Source organism: Nanorana parkeri, unplaced genomic scaffold (genome assembly GCF_000935625.1).
Source record: "Nanorana parkeri isolate BGI_ZX_2015 unplaced genomic scaffold, ASM93562v1 scaffold124, whole genome shotgun sequence".
In the NCBI taxonomy this organism is placed as follows: Eukaryota; Metazoa; Chordata; class Amphibia; order Anura; family Dicroglossidae; genus Nanorana; species Nanorana parkeri.
This window is the reverse complement of record NW_017306392.1, coordinates 1817322-1843046: the sequence shown is the minus strand read 5'-3', so window position 1 is coordinate 1843046 and position 25725 is coordinate 1817322. Positions and strand designations below refer to the sequence as shown.

General features: G+C 40.9%; 1 protein-coding gene and 1 long non-coding RNA gene across 2 annotated transcripts in view; both read left to right on the top strand.

Annotated features, from left to right (window-relative positions):
• The window catches only part of PKD2 (polycystin 2, transient receptor potential cation channel), a 39775-nt gene extending 19168 nt beyond the window's left edge, over window positions 1–20607 (top strand). The window contains exons 5-15 of the mRNA XM_018553553.1: window positions 2417–2641; window positions 4332–4560; window positions 6799–6969; window positions 7779–7960; window positions 12437–12557; window positions 13623–13721; window positions 14647–14768; window positions 15464–15581; window positions 19173–19337; window positions 19861–19905; window positions 20368–20607. Of these exons, the coding sequence (XP_018409055.1) occupies window positions 2417–2641; window positions 4332–4560; window positions 6799–6969; window positions 7779–7960; window positions 12437–12557; window positions 13623–13721; window positions 14647–14768; window positions 15464–15581; window positions 19173–19337; window positions 19861–19905; window positions 20368–20607 (1717 nt within the window). The remainder of the gene's footprint in view (window positions 1–2416; window positions 2642–4331; window positions 4561–6798; window positions 6970–7778; window positions 7961–12436; window positions 12558–13622; window positions 13722–14646; window positions 14769–15463; window positions 15582–19172; window positions 19338–19860; window positions 19906–20367) is intronic.
• A 1686-nt stretch (window positions 20608–22293) lies between these two features.
• LOC108784708 lies at window positions 22294–24504 on the top strand. Its single transcript, XR_001941089.1, has 3 exons — window positions 22294–22307; window positions 23684–24010; window positions 24317–24504. It is a non-coding gene; the product is annotated as an uncharacterized LOC108784708 (long non-coding RNA).
• Window positions 24505–25725: the final 1221 nt, after the last annotated feature.

Here is a 25725-nt window from a genome sequence, read left to right as displayed (position 1 = left end):
TTTAGTGGACATGCACTGGTTTGCTTTTTGTAGTATGTCCAGTTTTCAAAAGGGGAAGGGCACAAGTTCCATTTTTTTTTTTTTTTTACAAGCCTTAATTTTGCTAACATAAATTAGAAGTGGAAGTCCAACCAACAATTTTTAGTGGTGAATGGCTAGATTTTATATCAGTTTTTTGCTTCCCCATTAAAAAAAGGGCAGTATCAAAAACAGGAGGTTTCAAGGATAAGTGCACTTTATGGGCCCGTTCACACCAGCTCTGGTGGGTTCTAGCACGATTCGCAGCTGGAACGCACTGGAGCACATCCCATCCGGCTTACTGCATTTGGGGGCGTGGCGGTGCGTTGAAGTCAATGGCACCGCAGCTACGCCCGCAGTGCGATCGCCTGCACCAGAACGCGTGGCACATCAGAGCCTGTGTTCCGGTCCAGTGCGATCTGAAAAAATGCTGCATGCACTATTTTTTCAGATTGCACTGGACCGCAACACATGCACTGATGTGCTATGCGTTCTGGAGCGGGCGGGGGGGGGTGGCTGCAGTGCCATTGACTTCAACGCACCACCACACCTCCTCCAGCCCTTGAATGCAGGAAGCCGGCCAGGATTCAGCAGCGAATCATGCTAGAATACACAGGAGCTGGTGTGAACCGGCACTTTGTCCCTCCCTTAACCTAACCAATCCCACTCTCCACAGATGTATACTTACCAAGGTCCAACATCCATGGCCCCCTCTGTTGACATCTTATGCTTCTTCTGGTCTCTCCTGTGCAGTAGAGCTCTATAGTAGTCTTGCAGCTCAGAGGTTGAGGTAAATGAGCCCCATAGTAATCTGTTGGGCACTGCACAGGACGGTTTGCAGTGTGGGTTATAAACAATCCCTGAAGGCTACGGGCATCAGATTGAAGTAAGTATACATCTGCAAAAGGGGGAGGGTGGCATCTGTAAGGTTAGGGAAGGAGGGCACGTTGTTTTAAAGTGCACTTATCCTTTAAACAAGAACTCTGGGCAAATAAAACCTGAACCCTTGCAATGCCCCCCACTGCAAGAGTTAAGTGCTCATTTTGTCTATGGAGCTAGAATAACAGTTATACTCACCCAAACAACGATCACGGCTGGCTCCTAGTTTCCTAAAATTGAAAGAAAAGGTTTTGGCCATTGTTCTATTTTTAGCTATAGGACATATCGTAGAACCGTTGACACCTAAAAATTGACCCCTTAAAACACCAATAGACAAGATGAATGTCACCTGACACACAGCTGATAACAGTCCGATTTGGCAGATATTCTAACGTCTGTGCAGTTGCTTCCTCCTCTGCAAACAACCCTTGACTGACTGATTCCAGGAGAAAACAACCAGTTTTTCTAATGTATTTTAATGATCCAAAACCAGCTATGTCTGACATAAGGCATGTGGCAAGGAGATTGCCTACTATATAAATGTTTATGAAAATACGTTTTGAAAGACATTTTTTTGGGAAGTCAATACTGCTAACCACCATTCCTGCTCTCTGTGGTTCCTCCTATCATCCCCTATGTAACTCCTCGGTACTGTAGTGATGAAGTGGCATAGATGAGGCTTTGCATTGCTGATAATTCCAAGATAAGCTTAACCCTAAATCAGTCACACTGTCCGGTCATTTTTTTAACACTACAATGTGTATAAATAAAAGATGGAGCAATGAATTTTTCTAAGCATTTTCCTCCTTATTGAACACTTACAAATAGGCATTGGAAACCTGATCCATACTTGTTCTGCATATTCATTGGGTTGAACATATGAATGTTACCATTGTCTAATTACCATGTGTGTCTTGGTCCTGTGGAGCTTTATGTATATTTTCTATTCTATGAGTATTAAAGTGACATTAAACCCTCAGATTTTTTAACATAAACCAATACTGTATTGTGTTCCTTACTGTAATCCATGGTTGTTTCCCTTCTCTTTGCTGCTCTTCCTTTTAAATCCTTATCTCTTCTCATGCTTGGGGAGAACTTCCCTTTGCAGCAGACTGCCTCTTCTCTGGAATGTTACATGGTGTCTGTGTGCGCGCTCCTGACCTGAGCCAGGACTACAGGATCACGTCCTCCCTACATCCACATCCCCGCCCACGTTAGATTGGTAACAGCTGCTTCCTGCATCCTGGCTCAGGTCGGGAGCGCGCACACAGACACCATGTAACATTCCAGAGAAGAGGCAGTCGGCTGCAAAGGGAAGTTCTCCCCAGCATGAGAAGAGATGAGGGTTTAAAAGGAAGAGCAGCAAAGAGAAGGGAAACTACCATGGATTACAGTAAGGCACACATTACAGTATTGGTTTATGTTAAAAAATCTGAGGGTTTAATGTCACTTTAATATTAGTTGATATTCTAGTTGTTTTTCTGTATTTGTGATTCCTTTTTTTTTTATGGTTTTGTAGCTGGACCTACAGCAAAGAAAAGGAGCTAAATGGCAGCAGCCAGTGGGGCCTCATTGCAATATATAGTGGGGCCGGCTATTACTTGGACCTGTCCAGGGACAGAGAAGAGGCTGCTGCTCAAATTGCAACTTTAAAGAAAAACATGTGGCTGGACAGAGGCACCCGAGCAGTGTTTATCGATTTCTCTGTTTACAATGCAAATATTAACCTATTCTGCATTGTGAGGTATGTTTCTTAATGCAAATGTTAAACTTTTTAACTTGTGCATCAGGCAGAACATATGTATATTACACCTATATATGATGTGAACTTTTGACTTTATCTGAGATATGGCAGGAATGAAAAGAGGGGGTACATGCAAACACAAAAACTGATTTCCTGACTTTTATTTACAGCATTATATGTGTTCAAACATGCTAAATCGTAAATGAACCGGCTGCATGAAATATGGTTCACAGCAGCTCACTACTGTCCTATATGCAAAACTTTTATCTATACTATCTGGATTCTTTTCGCAAGTGTCCTTTACTTTCCTGGTGATAGTATCTTTTAAGTCCAGTTATTGACAGTCTTGGAGAGCTATCAAAATATTATAACCACTATAATGATCACCACTAACATATATAAGTCCCTGGCTGTTATGTTAAAAGAGAACTATGGGGTAAGTGTTTTTTCCCCATAGTTCTCTTAAGGGTCACAGGAGGACAGAAACTAGCATCCTCTCGTGACCCAAAGCTCAGTATATCGCGAGTATACCGAGACCGCCGCAGCCGGGACAGATCCCGACATTACTGTCGAGATCCACCCAGCTGCGTGAGTGACAGCTGGCTCTGCCTATCTAGTGGCAGAGCCAGCTGTACCCGTCCCCTCCCCTGTCCATTCCTTCTTTTAGCGCTGGAGAATCGGAGGAGGGACAACTGACAGTTACCGCTCACTGCAGGGAGATGTTTGAGAAGTGAGCGAGCGACGGTATCTGTTCGCTCACTTCCCGATCTATTGAGACGACGTGTGACAGTTTCATTGTCACATGTCGGCTCGAACTATGGGGGTGAGTGATTTTCACTCGCCTCATAGTTCTTCTTTAACCCTTAGCAATTTTTTGGGATTATTTGTATACAGTAAACTCTCTGTTATCCGGTGTTCAACTAACCAAAACTCTCATCTACCCAGAAGAAAAAATAAATCCCATGTACTCACTGTTCTTCTGATCTGCGGCATGTATTATCCTGGAAACGATCGTGTGCCTATTTGTCTTTGATTACTGCATTTCAATATTAATATGAAGTCGATACAGAGTTTATGTTATGCTATGGTATAGTATGGGGTTTGGCATCAGTTAGACCTAGTTTTAATAGTAACTCCCAAGCAACCAGAAACTAAATTTATCTGGAATCTAGCAATCCCTGTGGATGCCGGATAACGGGGTTACTGTATTTTGGTTATATTTGGGTTATATAACCCAAATGATTTGTATTGTTGTATTTGGATTTGAATGGCATGTCACACACCTTTGTTTGTGTCTGCCTCTGTTCCTGTCTATAGACTAAGCACCCTACCCATAGTGGCTGATTTATAAATCTTCAACCCAGCATAATAGCATAGACAATTCCTATGCTTCTTATTTCCATCTAGTGGAGATGGTATAGTGTTTCTCTTTCTAAATAACCTATGATACCAGAAGTGGACCTGTGTATAATTCTATGTGCCTTTTATACAAAGTATTTTTTGGGTTGATTGCTTAAAATACAAATAGCTATTGACAGTAAGCGTTTTGATTCTTTCTTACTGTCTTGAGATTTCTTACATCAGCATGTTGATTCTTTCTGATGTAAGACATCTCATTACAGAACTGTTTCATATTATTGTTTTTTTTGTACAGCGCTAAAATGATGCAAATAACCGTTTTGTCTTGTAGGCTATTGGTGGAATCCCCAGCTACCGGTGGCCTGATCACATCTTGGCATTTTCAGACAGTGAAGCTCATCCATTACATTTCCACATTTGACTATTTCCTGGCTGCCTGCGAAATAGCTTTCTGTTTCTTTATACTTTATTACATGGTGGAGGAGTTCCTGGAGATTCGCATTCACCGCCTGCACTACTTCCGAAGCCTTTGGAACTGTCTTGATATCCTCGTCATTGTGGTGGGTATAACAGCTGACATGCTGGCAAGTTCTTGACCCTTATTACACATCAGTAATCAAAATTGTTTGCGGAGAGATAAGGGAGCTATAGATACATTGAATGTCACCTGAGATATCATACATTTTGTCCTGTAACTTAACTACAGCAATTTGTGGTTGCTGCGAAATACACATACTGTATTTAAAGGGGAATTATGAGGTGAGTGATTTTCACTCCGCTTCATAATCTGAGCCGACCTGTGACAATGAAACTGGCACAGGTCGGCTTGGTAGATCGGGAAGTGAGTGAACACATACCGGCGCTCGCTCACTTCTCGAACCAACACTGCAGAGAGCCATGCCTGTCACTCATGGTTTCCTGCAGGGATTCCCCCCTCTCCGATCCTGCAGCGCTGACTGGTGAAACGGACGGGGTAGGGGGCGGGTACAGCTGACTCTGCCTCTACATAGGCAGAGCCAGCTGTCACTCACGCAACTGGGTGGATCCAGACATAATTGTCGTGATCCGTTCTGGCTGTGGCGTCTCAGTATACCACAAGCTGTAGCTCGCGGTATACTGAGCTTTGGGTGACGGGAGGACGCTAGTTTGTGTCCTCCTGTTACTCTTAGGAGAACAAAGGGGAAAAGCCCTAACCCCATAGTTCTTTAAAGATCGGGTTGCCAGATCTTACACTTTAATACATGAGGGCCATGATATCCTGATAAGAAACAACTGAAGAGCATACACTTACACATCTATAGCTGACTATACTCCAGTAGAATTTTCTTTTAAAAACTTTGTATTGGGAACATTTATTTGAATTTCTAATAGTTAATGGGGTCAACTCACTGATCGTTTTCGACCGTAGTGAGAAACAAATTGAAGGAGCGGGATGGAAAACGTTTCTTGACGGAAAAAAATTCTAATGTTAATGGCTAAGTTTACCTTTTGCAAAAATTTAAGAAATGCATAGTTGATATATTTAAAAAACGCATTTCTTTAATATTTGCATTCAAGCCTGGAAAGCATTGCTATTGTGATCACTCGATCACAGCTGCAAAGCTCAGGCTTCTGCACATTTTCAAACTGACAGAGCTCATACTGAGGTACGGAGTTTCAGTTAGGAGAGATGGGGGAGAAGGAAGGCTGGACTTCAAACTGCATTAAATCACCTCATGCGGTGTCCAGCCGTCCTCGCTCTAGATAGATGCAGGAATACTGTACCTCAGTATAAGCTCTGCCAGTTTGAAAATGTGCAGAAGCCTGAGCTTTGCAGCTGTGATCAAGTGAACACAATTACAATGCTTTCCACCCTTGATTGCAAATATCAAAGAAATGCATATTTTTTTTATATATTATTAATTTTGCATTTCTTTAATTTTTGCAAATGGTGAACTTATCCTTTAAAATCAAACAAAATGTCAAGTCTTTAATGGCATTATCGAATGCTCTGGCAACATTTATCATATGAATGTACCAGTGTATTGGCAGCATTAGTCTGTCTGTTCATATCACTCTCTTAGGCCCCGTTCACATTGAGCGATTTATCGCGCGATTTTTGCAGCGATATCGCTCATATTTCCGCGCTATATCGCTCTATGTAGCTTCGCCAATACATTTCAATGTAGCTGTTCACATCTCGTCGCTCAATATCGCTTGTAGCTCGTCGCTGGTAGCTTGTCGCTTCTACATGACCCTTTTTTAGAGCGATTTTGAGCGATATTGCTCCTGATTGCATACAGCCCAATAGGAAGATCGCGCGACGCGTCGCTCAATGTCGCCCGATTTCCATGTCGCTCAGTGTGAATGGGGTCTTAAGGTGCCCATACACTGCTCGATTCTCGTACCAGAATCGGGCGAAATCCCGCGATCGTACGAGAATCGAGCAGTGTGAACTAAGTGTGAACAGTAGAAACGGTCGCACGTCTTTTGTCGAGCCAACATGCTTGAAAACCAGCCGAGAATCGTACGATTCTCGGCGGGTTTCTAGCCTGCTAGCCCGATAGCTGCGGAACGGGCCGGTGTGCGCACGCGCACACTGCCCGTTCTGCATTGCCGTCATCGGAAGCCCGTCCCTCAGCGGGGCGGGCTTCCGATGATCGCAAGTACGATCTGCCCGTCCAAGGTGGGCAGATCGTACGGGCTTTTAATGAGCATACGACCATCGCAAGACAAAAGTCTTGCGATGGTCGTAAGGTGTATGGGCACCTTAAGGTTTAACCGTTACCTGTACTTTTTTATTTTTGTCTCACCTGCAGCTCTCGGTGGTGGCAGTGGCAATCAACTTGTACAGAATGACATCTGTGGAAGGACCACTAAATAAACTCCTGGCAGACATGAATTCATTTCCAAACTTTGAATCTCTGGCTTACTGGCAAAGTCAGTTCAACAGTATTGTTGCTCTGACTGTGTTCTTCGCTTGGATTAAGGTAAATAGTAATATATGTTATACTTTTGATACAAATATAAAAACCTCTTCCTGCATAGGGCTTAGGATGCGCGAGAGGGGGGCAGCACTTTGCGCCAGTCAGGCTCTATTGCATTGATCAATGTTGCATACAAATACTAGGAACTGGCTGGCAGGAAAAGTGAGCATGTGCTGCTACTCCTTCATGGTCTAGTCGGCATGCTGAGGGTAAGTTGTGAATGGACCATATTGCTTAACTATTGTAGGAGAAAAGGGGGATCACTCAACCTGCTAAGGGTGCTTGCATCCCTGCCTGAACAGGATTACTTTGACAGGTAAAACAGTTCAAATCCATGTATTTCACCTATATATTACCCAGGGTTCAGGTTTGAGATGATCAGTTTAAAGCAACTCTGCCAGTACAGAGAGCAAATTCAGGCCCGCCTGTAAAAAAAAAAGAATGGAAATACCTTTTTGTTTTTTTTAATATTCTGCCACGATGCAGATCTCCAGCCGCTGCAGGTATCTGACATTTCCTGGTGAGATAAATATTTGCTCATCCACTGCACACTGGGACTCCTTCCACTGGCTCGTTCACCCTGCAGTGCTGTTCGATATTATATCTCAGCAGCCAGTAGCTCTAAAAAAGAAGCCTGACTAGAATGATTCCAATTGTGTCTGTTTCGTGTCCTCCACATCGTGGAGTGAGATACAACACAGTTGGGTTACCACTACCGATACACACTGGTTTCAGATGCTTATTGAATGTCTTGTGATATGTGTTATTAGAATGTAACACTATGCCTATAACCTATTCTTATACTCTGACAGCTCTTCAAGTTTGTGAACTTCAACAGAACCATGACCCAATTGTCTACAACCATGTCTCGTTGTGCTAAGGATATCCTGGGCTTCTCCATTATGTTTTTCATCATATTTTTGGCATATGCCCAATTTGCCTACCTTGTGTTTGGCACTCAGGTGGATGATTTCAGCACTTTCCAGGACTGCATGTAAGTCATTTAGGAAGACCATTTGTAACAATGTCCATACACAATCATTCCGTGCAGCAAAATGAAGTGAACACAATGATTCCACTCTTGAACTTATACTGACCATACACATTACAGTCTGATTGTAAAATCTCCTTTAGTTCTAACAATGACTATGTTGGATAAGGGCCGTCCTTAATGAATTCAAATTGAATTGATTATTTAAGTAGGCCTAAACATAGCATAGTTTTAATAATGCTAAAGGAGACTGTGCAATCAGATAGTAACATGTTTGGTTGTCATTATAGTTATCTTAACCATTACCCTCTTGTGGTCTCTGCAGCTAAATGCTATAATTCCAAGCTTTTGAGGACTGCAGATGCTGCTAATAAGAATGGGTAGTAGTGTTGGTAGTTTGCTTAAACCCAGGTTTGTATTCATGGCCTTATTTTCCGATTGCTGTTCTAGTCTTGGTATTTATTATATTCCTAAACCAATGGCAGCTAAGAGAGAAACACAAAAGGGTCTGTTTCTAAAAAATGTGTACAGTTTATTTGTCCAACAAAACCGCAGATACTTTTGCTCTGTGTGAGTTAACCAGCTATTGAGAATCAATCAAAAACAAATGTTATTAATGTCATTTCTCTTCTGGTCGAATGTTCTTTCATACAGAACAGAGTGAATGGAGGAAATACCACAGTATGGCCAGTAGATGGAGCTGTTCTTTTATCCTTGATTTTGAACTTTCCTTTCAGCCCCACATCCAATTACTAGCCAACCTCTGTAACATTTCCAAAATTCGTCCCTTCTTAACAGATGATACCACAAAGCTTCTAATTCACTCCCTTGTAATATCTCGCCTTCACTACCGTAACTCCCTCCTTGTTGGCCTACCACTAAGCAGGCTATCCCCTTCAATCTATAATTAACTCTGCTGCCAGACTCATCCACCTTACCAACCGATCAGCGTCTGCCACCCCTCTCTGCCTGTCCCTCCACTGGCTCCCACTTCCCCAACATATTACATTCAAAATACTAACAATAACCTACAATGCCATCTACAACTCCGCCCCAACCTACATCACCCAAACCACCCCCTTTGCTCTTCTTAAGACCTCCTGCTCTCCAGCTCTCTTGTCACCTCGCATGCTCGCCTCCAGGACTTTTCAAGGGTGTCTCCCATCCTCTGTAACTCCCTACTCCAATCTGTCCGCCTATCTCCTTCTCTGTCCACCTTTAGGCGATCCTTGAAAACTCATCTCTTCAGGGAGGCCTATTCAACCTCGATATAACAGTACTTTCAGTTCTTCGACTAAATCATCCCAAACAGTTATTAGCTTTTGTATCACTTGCCCCTCCTACTAGACTGTAAGCTCTCACGAGCAGGGCCTTCCTACCGCCTTTACTGAAATTGTATTTTTATTTGTATTGTCTCCATCAGTTTTGTAAAGCGCTGCACAAACTGTTGGCGCTATATAAATTCTGTATAATAATGATAATGAATAAACCTATTGAAGAACATTCGACCAGAAGAGAGATCACATTAAAAACATTCATTTTTGACCCATTCTCACAACAATTGGTCAACTCCAATGTACATGCACTTTCACTGGATGAATAAACTATGTGATTTTCTTTTTTTTATAAATATACCCCAATTTGAGAAATGGACAATTCCAGCAATAAGTGATAAAGCAGTAGATTGCGATTTATTAAAGTGCTGTTCTGTCATGTTAAAACACATTTTTGTTTTTTTACAACAAAATCTAAAGAAGACAATTCTGAATACATTCTAGACTTATATATGGTTTGCAGCCGAAGTAAAAATTTTAAATTCTGGTAAACAAAATGTGCAGCCAAATGTGTTCCTTGAAGTAAACAAGCGATTAGCTTGGGTTTGTGCTGTGTACACATGCTGCAATACTGTGGTTGGAGGATTGTCACTGTTGCCCTGTGTGTGGGATCACATTCACAGCACAAATAGGCAGTGTTGTGTGACAGAAGCAAGCAATCACTTATCCAGTCTGGTTATATACATCATCTAAACTAGATACCGATAATTATTTATTGAGCCAACCATCTAGAACAACCTGCATGCTGTTTGTAAGTCTTGTCACGTTATCACATCATGTTCTGAAATTTTCCAAATTAATTCCAGTGTAATCTAGTTTTTTTTTCTATTTTTTATTTTATTTTATAAACTTATTTTTTTTTATTTGTTTGCATTTTTTTATTTATTTAACTTTTGTTTGTCTTTTTAATTTTATTTTGTTTTACTTTTTTTTAAATGTTTTTTTATTTTAATGCTGGGAGCAATAGCCAGCCTGCTATTGGATATTTCAAATTGCAATAGCCAATAGCAGGATGGCTATTGCATCTGCCTGCTGTCAATCAGCAGAGGAGGAGCCTGAAGGAGAAAGTTCTCTATCAGGTCGTCCCATGCTTATTGACAGCAGGCATTGGGTGGGTACAGTAGCCAGCTTGCTATTGCATTTTAGAATATCCAATAGCAGGCTGGGTATGTCTCCCAGCCTGCAATGAAGGGGGGGCAGGGCAGAGGAACCGCGGCCGGACCAGGAGAGCATCGGTCTGTGTCCCCGCTGCCTCCATCAACGCAGAGGGGATTTGAAGGGACACAGGCCACTGCAGCCACAGTTCTACTAAAATGTACCTCCGGCTGCCGGTACATTTAGGAGAACTGTGGACCCCGTTTGTAAGTACGGATTGTCCGTAAGTCGGACGTCCGTAACCCGAGGACTGCCTGCATATGCAATTTTAAGATATGTAAGGTCCTTATATAGCAATGTGTCTGCATTGCTGGGCACATGCTAATGCACATGCATTGGTCTGAATGGACCCATATAGTTTCACTTTATGAACATGCAAGCCAGGTAGGAAAGAATGGGATTTCCTTTTTGAAACACCGCAAACTTCTTTTGCAGGAAAATTGATAATAGGGAATAGGCCCAGAAGCTCCTATAATATATCCAGACACGTGCATCAAGTTTGAAATTATTACATTTGGGGGTTATTCCCAAAAGGGTGAAGAGTTTGGAGAAGGCAGGAGAAGTGAACAATCTAGGACAACATAGCTGAAGTGGAAAGTGAGCTGAATTGGAGAATTTTTCCAAATCAGCTATGTTGTCCTAGATTGTTCACTTCTCCTGCCTTCACCCTTTTGTGAATACCCCCCTTTGTCTTCTTTTTCTTGCCCTATGAGAGCTGTTTCAAGGGCCAGTTAAAATTTTCTTCTGCCTTCAAATTTGAGAAAACTCCATTATATGTTTTGTGTTCCCATTCAAACAGTATAGCTCAAAAATATTTCTTACATTTTTAGATGTTTCCTTGGAGAGGTCTTTGTGCAGACTGCAAGCTTCTCTGTACAATTTCAAAATGACAGGAAACTCTGCTTGCCCCGAGATTAGACTAGGGACACTTTAAGCTTCCTCTCATTAACATACAATGCTTCTAGAGCTTTAACCCTTTGTTAGGACAGACAATGTTCAAATTTCCTTTACAACTGATGATGGAGATCTGCCAACAGTTAATTATGGTAACCTCCCCAGCCCCCTGGTATTCCAGAGGAAAAATGTAGTTTGGAAAATTACTGTGAAATTGCCTGTGGCGGTCAGTGTAGATGGGAGATCAATATGCTCAGTGTTCAAGAAACCCATAGTGACCACAGGAGGAACCATGGCTAAGAAAAGCTGCCTTAGATAAACATGTTTCTAAAAGTTTGGTCACAGTTGTCGGGAAGAGGTCATATAAGACAACCATGTCCCATCATCAAAGAGTTCAGTAAGAGGTCACCTTAACAAAATGGCCGGATCTCCTCCTGTGTTCAGAGATCTATAGTCATGCCTGTATGCAAGTATACGTTCATTGGTTTGTATTGGTTGTCATTGGTTTGTAGAGGCAGGCTATATGCAACAACTGTAGGTCCCAGGCACAGATGCAGCCATTTGCTGTGGTGTTTGGACATTTGTCCCTGTGTGAATGAGCCCTAAGTCCTGGTTCACACCTGTACGTTTTGTAGCGCGTTCAACGCTCTACAAAACGCTCTATGGGTATGGTTCACACCTTGCCGTGTTTCAGCCCGTCTGAACGCGCTACAAAACGGCCTACGCCTGAAAAGGTACATGAGCTTCTTTGCGGCGTTTTTGTTGCGCGTTTCCATTGGGATACAGCCAAGTAGCCATTGGAAACGCGCGTTTGTCGCGCGGTTTTTTTACCGTGCGCATATTCGATACGCCTGGGTGTGAATAAAGCTTATGGGTCTCTTGCCCCTTTTTGCTTTAGTTTCTGTGCACATGCCTTCTTACACTTTATGGCATTTTATGACATCTGGCATTAACAATTTGATTAGAAACGCTAACATATCTTTTTATTTTTATCATATGTGGAAGTGTCCTTTAACCATTTTCTTACAATTATTGCTTTAGTATTAGCACAACCTTGAAGTGGAACCTATTAAGTAATGTTGTTTTTCTATTTTAGCTTTACCCAGTTCCGTCTTATTCTGGGCGATTTCGACTTTACCGAGGTCGAGGAAGCAGATCGAATATTGGGGCCCATCTATTTTTCATCTTTTGTCTTTTTTATGTTCTTCATTCTTTTGGTATGTGTATAAATCTCTAGGTTTGTTCTTTAATAAACAATTTGTAACACTTACAGGGAAAGGAGTCTATTCATAGCCAGCATATTTAATCATGTTTTACTTTATACTTTTCACAACAGAAAAATCCTGGTCATAAAAAGTGGGATAAGTTCATAGTAAAGTAATTTCTCATCTTCAGAAAAAGTGGCAAAGCTGACATTAATATAACCCCCATAAATAGGAAACAGCTTATCTACGGAATTGATCATTATTTTAAGGATTTCAGTCAAGTGTGTCATAGAACGAAACAGCATTCCTGATTTGAGGGAATATGTGCTTTTCTACAAGTTCAATTCCACGTTCCAGTCAGCAGATGGCATTATTCAGATATGCGTTTTCAATTAAAGACAAGCTTTGCTTTTAAAGACAACCACAATAATTCCCCAAACATTTAGCACACGTTTGTTTGCAAACTAATGGTTATAATTTGTTTCTCTGTGAAGAATTGTAAGATCTTAACATATGTATACAGATAACCTACTGTATATCAACTGCAAAGAGGGGCTGCTTTTCCAAAGTCCATGTATTCAAGAGGTTCAGTTATTGAGTCATGGCAGAAGCATTGGTTTGCTGGGAAATAAATCAATGTACATGTGTGGAAAGGGACAGAGACTGGTGGGGGATAGGAGAAGGTTCTGTAGTCAAGCAGGCACGGGTGACAATGATGGTTGGGATTTCTGTGCAACAAAGGCACCTCAAATGGGAAGTTCAAAGCCCACTGGATTTCTTGTAGATCCACAGGTATTTTTCTGTACTTGCAGCATTTCTAAAGCGATAAAACATGGGTGGTGTGTGTGTTTTTAATGTAATATTCAGTGGTTGGAGTTGTATAAAGGCTAAGGTTTAGGAGTTTGGTTGATATAGGATATGTTCAGAGGTTGGGCTTATGTTAAGGGTTAGGTATAGGGACTGGGCTTATGCTAGGGGTTTGGTTAATAATATAGGTTAGGTTTAGGGTTGAGTTTATTTCTTATATTAATTTTAGTCTAAATAATAAGATATTTTTATTTATTTTTTTTTAAACAGAATATGTTTTTAGCCATCATCAGTGACACATATTCAGAAGTGAAAACAGATATGGCTCAGCAAAAAACTGAAATGGAGTTGGCTGATCTTATAAAAAAGGTAAGTTTTATATATATACCATATATATAAAAAGTTATATGCATACACCAGAGTAACATACATCTCCTCCGGGAAAATAATATACAGTATATGTGGTCGCTTCTTTCTTCTTCTTACACCTCACTGTCGTAAAGAGGAATTAAAAACTTTCTGATCCCAGTAAAAGCAGAAAGAATCGGGATCATGAAAAAGGCTGCAACCGTGAACCTTATTTATACAAAGGTTGTGATACACATAATGACAAGAAAAAACCTGATCTTTTTCATGATCCCAATTTTCAGTATAAAGCTAAGATCAGGAATACAGGGACATGACCACAAACTAGCAGGAGGAAAGTTCAAAAGTAACTTTAGAAAGTATTTTTTAATGAAAGTGTAGTTGATGCTTCCAGCAGAAGTAGTGAGTCAGTTAATAGTGAGTGAATTCAACCACTTCAGGACTAAAGGACGTACCTGCACTGCCTGTGATGTCTTTGCACCCCGCTCTGCCCATTGGATCAGCATGCAAACACTTCCAACCCCATTCTCACAATTCCACCTGCACACGCTTCCCGCCCCACCTGTATGATCCCCTTTGACACCAGTGCAGTGACACGCGATTGTTCACTCTCTGCCACTGCACCATTGTGCAGTTATTCACTCGCCATCACCGCACAGACTCAAACTTCTTAACTCACCACCACTTCACTGATGGACACTTATTCGCTTAGTGGCACTGCACTGACCTCCAGTTTTTCACTTGCATTGCATTGCACTGATATGATTCTATTTACTTGCTTGCACTGAGCTGACCACAACACTGGCTTATTCACTCACCAACTCATTCAACGAATGGGCACACTTTTACTAGTCTGGAGGGGACATTTTGAAGGGTAAAACAAACTGCAATTGCAGCACGATTAAAACAAAGCTTTACATTTTTCTAGGGTTGTAGCAAAGCAATGGTGAAGCTAAAACTGAGGAAGACTACGGTGGATGACATTTCAGAGAGTCTCCGACAAGGAGGAGGAAAGCTGAACTTTGATGAGCTAAGACAAGACCTAAAAGGGTAAAGTCATGGTTCACAGAAGGGGTTGGGAGCCTATACTCGAGTGACATTTGCAAATCAATTAGTTTGTATTTCTAAGGTTGTACAGTATACATCTAACAGGAAATACAGCATGTATAATTAAAGTGATTGTCAAGGCAAAAACTTATTTTTCTAGTTTTGTAGAGTGGGGATGGATTAGAACTCCTGTCAGGTTTTTACTGCTCTCTAGAACTTTGTTAGAAAGATTAACTATCACTTTTTTTTCCCACATAACCATTTAACCATACAGGAAGTGAGAGGAAATCTGCAACAGGGACAGAAATACAAACCTAACAGGGGTTCTAGGTTTACTTTTGCTAAAGAAAATGTATTTCAGTCTGTGTTGCTGTTGTAGAGTTCTCCTCACTTCCTATCCAGTAAAATTATGTCAACCGGACAGAAAGAGAGGGGAGATCACTCCAGGCATTGATAGCTGTAAAAGCTTGATTGAGGTTCTAACCTATTTTCCACTCTGTCCAAAGCTAAGAAAAAAAAACATTTTAGCTGAACATGCACTTTAAGAGCAAGTATGGATACTGCCATGTACAAATATATAATGCAAACTAAATTAGATACAAGGTTTTGAAACCTTAACATATTTGTAATAGTCCTATTTTTGCAAGTGTATAGTCTGCCTGATGAGGAATTTAAATTAAATTTTTGTTTTTCTTCAGGAAAGGCCACACGGATGCAGAAATTGAGGCCATTTTTGCTAAATACGACCAAGATGGAGACCAGGAACTTACTGAACATGAACATCAGCAGATGAGGGATGATCTAGAAAAAGAGAGGGTGAGTAAACTTAAAGCTGGCTTTACACCTATGCATTGTATTTATCACCATGTGGTAAAGCACCATGCACGTATTAGTATGTTGAGGTGCCATTCATTTGGAATGGCACCTTCCTGAACTAAAGGAATATAGCTGCATTGCAGAACATTGCAATACATAGCACACTGCCCTGCGTTGTGCAGTGCATTAGGAAAAAAAGCACAGCTGCATTTGTTTTGTCTGTTGTGGTTGTGTTGTGCCCCCTTCACATTCACTAATAACAATATATATCCAAACACCAATGTCAGATCAGATAAAAATCCAATCCTTAGCACTGCAGGGCCACAACATTTCATTATCTGGTATGCAGGTAAGTGTCTACTCCTTATTATAGTGTAGGGGTAGGCAAACTCTGACCTTCCAGCTGTGGTGAAATTACAAATGCTATTATACATCTGCCTCTAGGAGTCTTGGCTGTGGTTGTTAGAGTCTTGCAATGCCTTGCAGAGTTTGTAGTTGCACCACAGCTAGAGGGTCAGAGTTTGCCTACCCCTGCTATAGAGTATAATTTGAGTGAATCCTCATACAGCCCAGCTTAGGCCGCAGTAGTTAAAACTGGATAGTTGCCTGCTCTGAGATCAGTACCTACTGTATTTCTAATATTTTTGTTCAGTATGAATTTATTTAAATTGTGGCTGAGGAAGGGTCAGTTAGTCAGTTAGACCATGGTTAGTCACAATGCGCCTATCCTTTAAAAATGTGTCTCCATTTTACCAGTAACCAGTGACTCTCAGCATGTTTAGATGTGGCTTACAGCAATTTTGCTGGGGAGATTCTCCCTGTGTATTTGTCCAGGTGACCATTGTCTTCATAGCAGAAAGTAAGGGGAAATCCAAATTGTTTCAGTTGCCTCTAGAACAGAATTCGAGGAAAAATCTTCTTCCATTGTGGGCACTGGAAGCACATGTAACAGGGTGACATGTACACAAGCAATTTGGGGATAAGGACAAAGTATTGTCACCGATCTCTGAATTATACAAGATTGTTAGTGATTAGGTATATATCAACTTTAATCCTTATGCTGCCAGAGCTGGTTTTGATATTGTTTTTTGTTGTTGTTTTTTTTGACCCGTTAAAATGCACATTTTAGGCCTGAATATTGATAAAAGTCCTAATATTTTATATATTTTCTAAAATCAAAGACCCTGGAAAATAAAATGTTGGTAGTTGCAATGTTTTATGTCACACAATATTAGGGCAACAGGTTATCAAACCCAAATTTTCAGTAAAGAAAATGCATTAAAAATGAATTGTAGTGAGCACCTAAATCACTTCCAGCACATAGCTGATAGCTGACTGAATAAATGTAAACTGACTCCTGGCAGCCAGGAGTCCATTTGATGGGCCATGTTGCCATGGAAGTGGTACTCACATCTGTGGCAGCTAAAAGGGTTAAAGACATAGTTCTCCTTTTGCAAAAATGTTGTAACTGCACCCACATTAATAATAAAAAAACTGGGTCTTTTCTAAATGTTTGCAGTGAAGCCTGCAGAGCAATGCAACCGCAATCAGTGCGATGCGGATGTAGAGCACAGGTTATTGCATTGTTTACACCCAGCTCCGAGTCTGTACACCGGAACCCCACCATTCAGATACCTTTTTTGCCTCTTTTATCAGACGGTCAAGTGATGTAACCCATGTTCTTCTGTACCTCAGTGTCCAATAGTGGGAAGAGATTAGTTTCAGTGTGTGACAAAGCTCTGAACACCGATCTTTAGATGAAAGAACACATACCCGGCATCTCTTTAGACACGCATTTTACTTATCTTCACTATAAAAAGGGGGGATTTGTTTTGCAGTTCATTCAAGATCGCTGGAAAGGCAAATAACATTGCTTGAGATTTCAGTTCAGTGCACAGAAAGTTACAAGGAAACTATATTTCTGGTAGGATCAACAGGAACTTGCAGAAAAGTTACTTAGAAAGAACGAAAGCAATAAAGCCATTACATCTCAGGGCTGGAAAGCTGCAGTATATAACACTTTTGATCTTGGGTTTAGATATACTATAAGAACCAGCTGTAATAGCAGCAGCTGTAGTCCCTACACCCCTCTGGTATACCAATATGTAAGACTTCTTTTTATCTTGAGGCCCCGTAATGTCTTGTGTCCTTCAACTGAGATTACCGTCAGTTTTTCCATGTCATCACACAGCATAAAATGAAGATGCATGTGAATCCACCCATCTCCTTTGACCCACTGATCATGATGATTTTATTGCTTTAGGTTTAGTGTCCCCATTTAGGAGCACGTTCTTCTTTGTGGTAGTGTAATTTCAAGGACTAATGATGTGAATAGCTGTACTTACACTCATAAAACAAGCTAATGAATAATTCCGAATATATGGAATAACACATCTAAACATTATCTCATCTTCTTATCTTGCCTGTTCATCAGAAAGACATAAGGGTGAATTTATTGTACTGTTTCTGTTCAATGGTTAGATGCATACCTTTACAATTTGTTTCCTACAAATATTCCAAGTCCATGGAACACAGTTCTTTGCTGCATACTTACCTCACTACTGTTGTGTTACCCAGTTTGCTGTCCCAGAATGCATTTGTATAACATATTAAACAATGCTTTCTATACTTTGGCTGCTTAATCAGCCTCCAATGCAGGTCTTGTATTGCCTAACCAACCACCTTTCTGATTATATTTTTACTACATTGGGGCAGGTGTATGACTCTTTCTACAGGTAGAAACGTGACATGACCCTGGAATATTTTTTAAATAGTCTCCCATCTACAGCCGTCACTTTTAGCTGTGGTAGTGAATGATTTAAAGATATTGACATGCTTGAAGTGGTACCTTTTTTTTTTATATGTCTCTGTGTCAGAGTTGGCACTGTTTAGTAATTAAGAGATTAATGCGATACACAAGGAGTCAGAATCTGCATTCTTGGTATTTCATTAGGGTAAATTGTAACTCCCAGATCTTGCATGCATCATGATGTGATCAGAATTGTAGATTCTGACTGAACAGCAATGTGAGCTGCAGTGGAAACAATATCTATGCAGCTACCAAACTAGATCCTCATTTCCTTATTCCAGCTTCAGGCCTTGTCTGAACCCCACTAGAGGACACATAGGGCTAGCCTATGCGTCCAACCGATGGGTACTAGGCTCTGCATTGTGGTGCATTCCAGATCTAACATACTGGTTAGGTTAGCAGTGGAGCACTTTCCATGTCCAGAGCCATGACGCAGCCACAGGTGTCACCACATTGACTGCAGAGGCTCACAATGCACTCCAGCGCCATCCCCTGCAGAGGCTCACAATGCACTCTAACCCTCCATTGGCCTTAGATCAGACTGGACCACTGGTACCAATGACCATATCTAACTCAGAGTCCCAACATTCTAATCTGAAGAGACTTTTGTTGCAAAAAAAGCAGACAACAGGTAGCGATAATGGCAAGTTATAGACATAGCAGTCTGCTAAACAAGCTAGGAAAATGCATGACTTAATTTCACATTCATTATCATGAGGCTGTTAGATTGTTTGTTTTTCTCATGATCAGCAATCAGTAGCTGCATGTTTGTTTCCCACAAGGAGGACCTGGAGCTTGATCGGAGCTCTCTGCCTCGTCCCATGAGCGGTCGCAGCTTTCCACGCAGCCTGGATGACTCAGAAGAGGATGATGATGAAGACAGTGGGCACAGTTCTCGCCGCAGAGGCAGCAGCTCCAGTGGAGTTTCTTATGAGGAGTTCCAAGTGTAAGTAGCCTGTGCCCCAAAGAATTAAGAATTGGTTCAAGGTTACCACACTAGCTACACACTCGTATGTCCTATCTAACAGCACAGACCACAAATTCCTGCTATTAATATGCACCCTTCCAATTTAGTTTAACTTTACTACTGGGGACCTGGAGTACAGGTTCACTTAACTGCATATAAAATGCTTTGGATATGTCACACAAGAATGCAGGTTGGTAACTGCTATATATTGGGAACTAAAGCTATATATCAGATGCTAACAGGCTATGAAAATGTAGAATGCTTGGGCAAGGTATAAACAAAGACGTTGTACTAGGACCATATGAGGTCCAATCTGAAAACTGAATGTGTCCACCATCATGAATTGCTGCTTTTTGACTAATGTATAATTGGCACTGCACAGAAAAGGGTGGCAGTAGGTTATCATAACATCCGTGAAACAAGTTGTGCACATAATGCAGAGGCCTAGAATACAATCCAGTATGTTTAAGTCTTTGGACTGAAGAACTTTCTTTTTTTACAGTCTTGTGAGAAGAGTGGATCGGATGGAGCATTCTATTGGGAGCATTGTGTCCAAAATTTATATATATAAACTTTATTTTGTATGGTTGGGAAGAGTACAAAAATGAAATGTTCTTGTTGCCTAAAGCAAACAATAAGCTGCCCACTGCAGTGCAGAGATGGAAATTATATAAGGATTGTAATTGTTTTCTATGTGCTACAGTATTATTATTTTTTTGCTAGCATATTTTTGTTTTACACATGGCCTATTAATCATCTTATACAAAAACTCAATAAATCTAGGTTCTGAGCCAGATTATGGTGGCCCTCGATTGCCATTGATAGGAGCAACAGGGTTGGTCCTGCCAGCCTTATGTGTCTCATGTATTGCTATACTGTTTGAAAAGGAACAACTAGCAGTAATGTTTCATCTCTGCACTGCATTGTAGTGTAATAATAAACGCTAAGACTGTAATATTATAAACATGTAATCAATGTAAGCTCAATTTAAACTGTATGCTTCCTCCTAGGATGAACGGCTTGGCCGGGACAATGATATGCACCGAGAACAAATGGAGCGGCTAGTGAGGGAGGAGTTGGAACGATGGGAATCCGATGACACAACTTCTCAAATGAGCCACCGCCTAGGGACTCCTAGTGGAACTAATTGTCAGCCTCGCGCCAAAACCTCACGTCCTCCATCTTCCCAGTCTACCGAGGGACTGGAGGGGGGAGGAGTGGCTACCAGTGTCTCTAATAGCCAGGTGTAATTATCATCAGTGTAATCAAGGTATTGTCTCTCTTAAAGGAGAGTACACTAGAGATTTGGGTAGGCGGCCTGTGGTTCTATCTTAAGGCCTTGCCAGAAAAACTCCACCAAAGAGTCTCATGTAGCCTCACAGGAACCCAGCCTATCAAATTGGTAGTAAACCGCTGTGTGAAAGTTGGCTTTTTCCCATAATGTGCAAGTATGTCGTGCATACTTGCACATTATGGTACACTTACCTTACAAGTATTCCTTCTCCAGCACTGTCAGATTCCTTTTGATCCCCTTGCTCTGCCCCCCTCCACTGCCTCCACTTCTGGGGTTCCATGGGATTCATCTTTAGCTGTCCAAAGAAGAACAGCATTATAGCTTGTAATAAAACCTACCTTTTTTATTAGTTTCAGTCATGGACCTAAAACAAGTATGCAGATTAGGAAAATCAGAAGTCCTATAGAGTCCCTGCTAAACCAGGGACTCTTAAGTTCTGAAGGGTCAGCGTGGCAGCCAGGTAACTAGCATTTTCTGAAGGAAAGGCAAGCTATGGCAGCCCCCAAGTTTCTCTTTTGACAGTTTCTCATTGAAAGAAAAACCCAGCTACCACTGGAAAGTATGCAAAAGCTTTTGACCCCCAAAGTATTGCCCATGAACCTGTTTATTGTTCAGTCACCAACTTAGTATTTGACCAGCTTTAAAACTCATTTGTGCACCTGACTAGCTGAGTCAATCTGTTGGTACTATAATAGTAATGATTAGACGTGTAGCCTTTCTAGCCAGCCACATACTGAACGTGATTGGCTGCTGCAAGTGAATTGACATGTACATAATGGTACTCTTTGCTCTGCAAGAATCCTTCCTGAGCACTGTGACTGGAAAACCCTAACGTTACATCAGCTACAGCCTAATGAGTAGTAGCCAGGCAAATGACATGAAGAAAAAGTTAGTAAAAGTTTGTGGAGTATTAGGGCCAAGTTAGCAAACGTTTAGTGCACATAACCTGACAAACGTTTTCTAGTACATTTGTATCGACCAAATGCACCAACATACACTAAATGTTACACCAAAATATTTCCAAATGCAGTATCAATGACTAAATTGCAGATTTCTTTCTTGTCCATCGAGGGACGCAGGAATTCTTAAACTGTTGGGTTATATTGCCAAATACAGGAGGGCCCAGTAGTATTTTGCTGCTGTCCTACAGGTATGGACTCCTTCTCTTCAGCTCCGCTAAAGACAGGCTAACTAATCCCCCCCCCTCATGTTTTTAATAGCCTTGTTTTCTCTTTGTGATTGTTTTTTTCTTCTTCAAAGACTTCAGTCAAGAGCTTCTGCTATTTTGCCAGTCAAGTTTGTCTGTACATAGCAGCTATCAGGATTGGTGTATGCCTGGAGATAGCCTTGGAGGCTGTAACAGGAGCCCTCTGGACTGGACAGTGGAAAGGCTTGCCTGGAATGTGACCTTCGGGCGATGGGCTCTGCTTTTTGGTGCTTTCCAGACCTTAATGTACTGGTTGGTTAGCGGTGGTCCACTTTCCAGTCCAGCACAGCCTCAGGGGTGACCCTATCTCTGAAGACCTAATTAGGGAATTAAGGTTACTCAGACCCGAGTAGGCATCTGAATGATTGCGAGGCTAACCTGGAATGTGACCTTTTGGCATTGAGTGCCACTTTCCATACCTTTGTGTAACTGTGTTAGTTAGCCACATAGTGCTTTCAGGGTCAAGAACCATGGTACAACCTCTGCTGTGACCCTGTCTCAGAACACCTAATTCGTGAGTTAAGGCCATTTAGGCTGAAGCACCGTGAGCTAAGTCACTATTTGCAAAATTGATGCCATTTCAAATCTCCCACCTCCTCCAGTTCCACTGTGGTAAGGGTGAGAGATCGAGCTCAGACGTCATCTGCTGGGCAGAGTGCTGCATTTGTGCGCTTCACACTCTTTTTCCCAATTTTCAGCTTAGAGGAAGCACCATCCTGCTGACATTCCTCCTCTTTGAAGAAACACATGGATCTCTAGTCTGCTGTTGTCATCTCTTATTCAGAGTCCCAACAATCTCCCTATAGAGGCTGTGTTTGAGGCACTGCCAGTGACCCAGATTTGGCTCTCATGATTCTGATTCAGGCATTGGTCTTTCAGATTATTCTTCATCACTGCTGAGTTCAAAAGTTCTTGAACCTGTTAGTGGCTTTTGCCCACCCCTCGGTTGGGCTGCTGTTTTTGGAAGTCTAATAATTCCTGTGTCCATCAATAGATGGGAACAGAAAGAAGATTCTTGCAGTTACAATTCAATCTTTTTCTTGGAGTCCAGTGAGAGAGACAGGTCCCACCCCTTTGTGTTTTTTCGTAGTTTTTGTACTGCTTGCTCACAAAACAGAGGTATGCTGGATAGAGGAGGGGATATGCTGGAGGCTGGTTTGTTTCTTTTTCTTTGCCATTGTCCAAGCCTCCTGTAGGCGGCAGTAAAACCCAACGGTTTAAGAATTCTGTGTTCCTCAATGGACATCAAGAAAAAGATTTTACGATAAGTACATTTTTTTTTTCCAGTAAACCAAATGGTGGTATGAAAGTCCAAAGGCAATAGAGAGACTAAAGCTAGAAGTACATAAACAAAAAAAAAAGGCGTTTCTCTTTTTATATTGCGCACTACGGTATTTTAGCTGTTAGATTTGATATAATGAAAAGTACATTTATTACATAGATTTTTATTTTCAGTGAGTTTTTATTATTCACAATTTATAAACCGCATGAATTTTGGTACATGGATATTCTGGATTATATTTCAGATACCTTTTATAGACGCCAACTAAATATTATATTGGCAATTTAGGGACAAAGACGTTTAAGAAATGTGACTTCAAGTTGGGCTTTTATTCAGGTAATAGTGCAGTGGAAGCTTGGAATTGTAGCACACATACGTTATAAAACATATATCTACTTGGTAGAATCCGAGTTTGGCTGCAACAGTTAAAAATACATTTAGAAGGTTGTTGTGAATGGAAGGGGACTCTTTTTTTTTTTTTAAAGAGACCCTGTCACAAGACAAGGAAAACCTTCCCATAAGATAAGTGCATTTCACATATAGATACAACAAGATCACAAAATAAATCAAACCAACTTGTAAATAATGTAACACGTTGTTACGGTTTTATTATATTAACAAACTTCATCTTGAAGTGCTAAAAGTTTCATGGATATCCGTGTAAGTTTTATGATTGTGTTCAAGCACAAGGACTATGGGTTACTGATATATTTGATGTCATAGTTTTTAGCTGATATTATAATCTTGTGTATCACACAATATGCTTATTTTTTTATATATCAATGTGTTTGTATTCATATAATCTACTAAGTTCACACTATGCATTTTGTTGATCTGACAAAACACAAATTAGCATTGTTTTAGTGTTGGGTGGCCCCATTCTCCTGCCGGCTAGCTTCCATAGGCAATAGGTGGATGTAATTTAATTTGAAACAATTCATTTGAAATAGCCAATAGCAGACTGGCTATTGAAAAGCCACCCACTGAGCAAAGAATCGGTCCTGAGAGAGAAAGTTACCTCTCTGTTCATTGGGTGACTGCAATAGCCTGCTATTGAAATAGAGGGGGGGGGAAGGTGACACTAGGGGGGTGAGTGATCGAGGCTGCTCCCTAGGCAGCAGTGCGCCCTAGGCAGCTGCCTAATTTTCCAAGTGGCAGCACCGGCCCCGAGTGTAGGGGTTTTTGCTAAAGAGTGTTGCAGTTAGCAATATGTTTTTGTAATCCAAATGAAAGTCTTTTTCCCCCCAAAATAACACAACAGAAAGCCAAAGTGCATAAGATGAAATTGTAGACCTATGGTACAGTCTAGAACATTGAAGAATATTGTTACACCAAGCACTTTAAAATAATAAATAATTTGTATCTTTTTGGAAATTGTTGTGTCTTGCCTGTTATTTCTTGATCTCAATTACACCTAAGCCAGTGGTGGTAACCTTAGTAAATCTGGGGCTCAGTCATTCAACTGAACAATTTTAAATAGAAAGTGTATATTCCAGGCTGACCCAATATGTTCGCTGGGTTGTACATTGTATATTCCACACTGCCCCATTAAATGCTCTGTGCTGTACATTGTAATTACCAAGCTGTGCTCTTTCTGTATGATTCCTTATGCAACACTAATTCTTTGTGCTGTGCTGTACATTTCATATTGCTACTCCATTTAAAACACTGAAATATGCCTCCCCTCCCTTCCACAGATTTGCACTCTGTTACTGCCACTTTCTCTTCAGTCCTTTGTAACCTATTATTGTAATTAGGATGTTGTACAATATTGTTTTGGGGGTTTTTTCTGTTGGGTGTCCCATTAACATTTTTGATATGGAACCCTTTGATTTCTACCTTCAACCCTTGGGCTCTGAGGTTGACCATTCTAACGTAAAATCAACCTCAGAGACCCGCAGGGTTGATTTTAACTTAAATCACAAAATATATCCAATAGTAAGGTTTTATATATTTTTAAAATGTTTGGTTGTGCCAGACTATCAACAGGCCCCATTTTCTTCTTCATACACTTCATACCAAACACTTCCTAGACTTCAGTTTTCTTCATAGTTAAGGATTAAAAGATTGCAGACACAGGCTAAAGGCTATTTTATATTTTTATTACTAAATTAGGTATTTTATCTTGTGTTCTCCATCAAACTAGTTCTACTATGTTTGACCCATTTTTGGTCAAGCTCAAAATAACCTCTTTTAAAAATTATTAATTTCAACAGAACTAGACGGTATGTCTGTCGTGAATAACAATACTGTACATGTATAGATTTCAGCATAAAATAACTTTATCAATAAAAAAAATCCTGATGTACTGGGTGCCCTCAGCTCATTTCCTTCTAATCAGTTGGTAGCTGATGCAAGCGGAACCATGTTGTCCTCTGCTGGTAAACTCGCCCCTCCTTGGAGTTTTGCTTGGCTCCATCATCCAAACTGGACAGGCTTGAATCCATGTGCAGGGATCCACTTGCATAAGCAGGATCAGTACGCCATGATCTATGTCTTTTCTCCCCGAAGCCTCTTCATAGTCTGCTGTGCATGATTGAAATGGAGGCCATTCTGATGATCCTCATTTTTCAGGACTGGTCGTG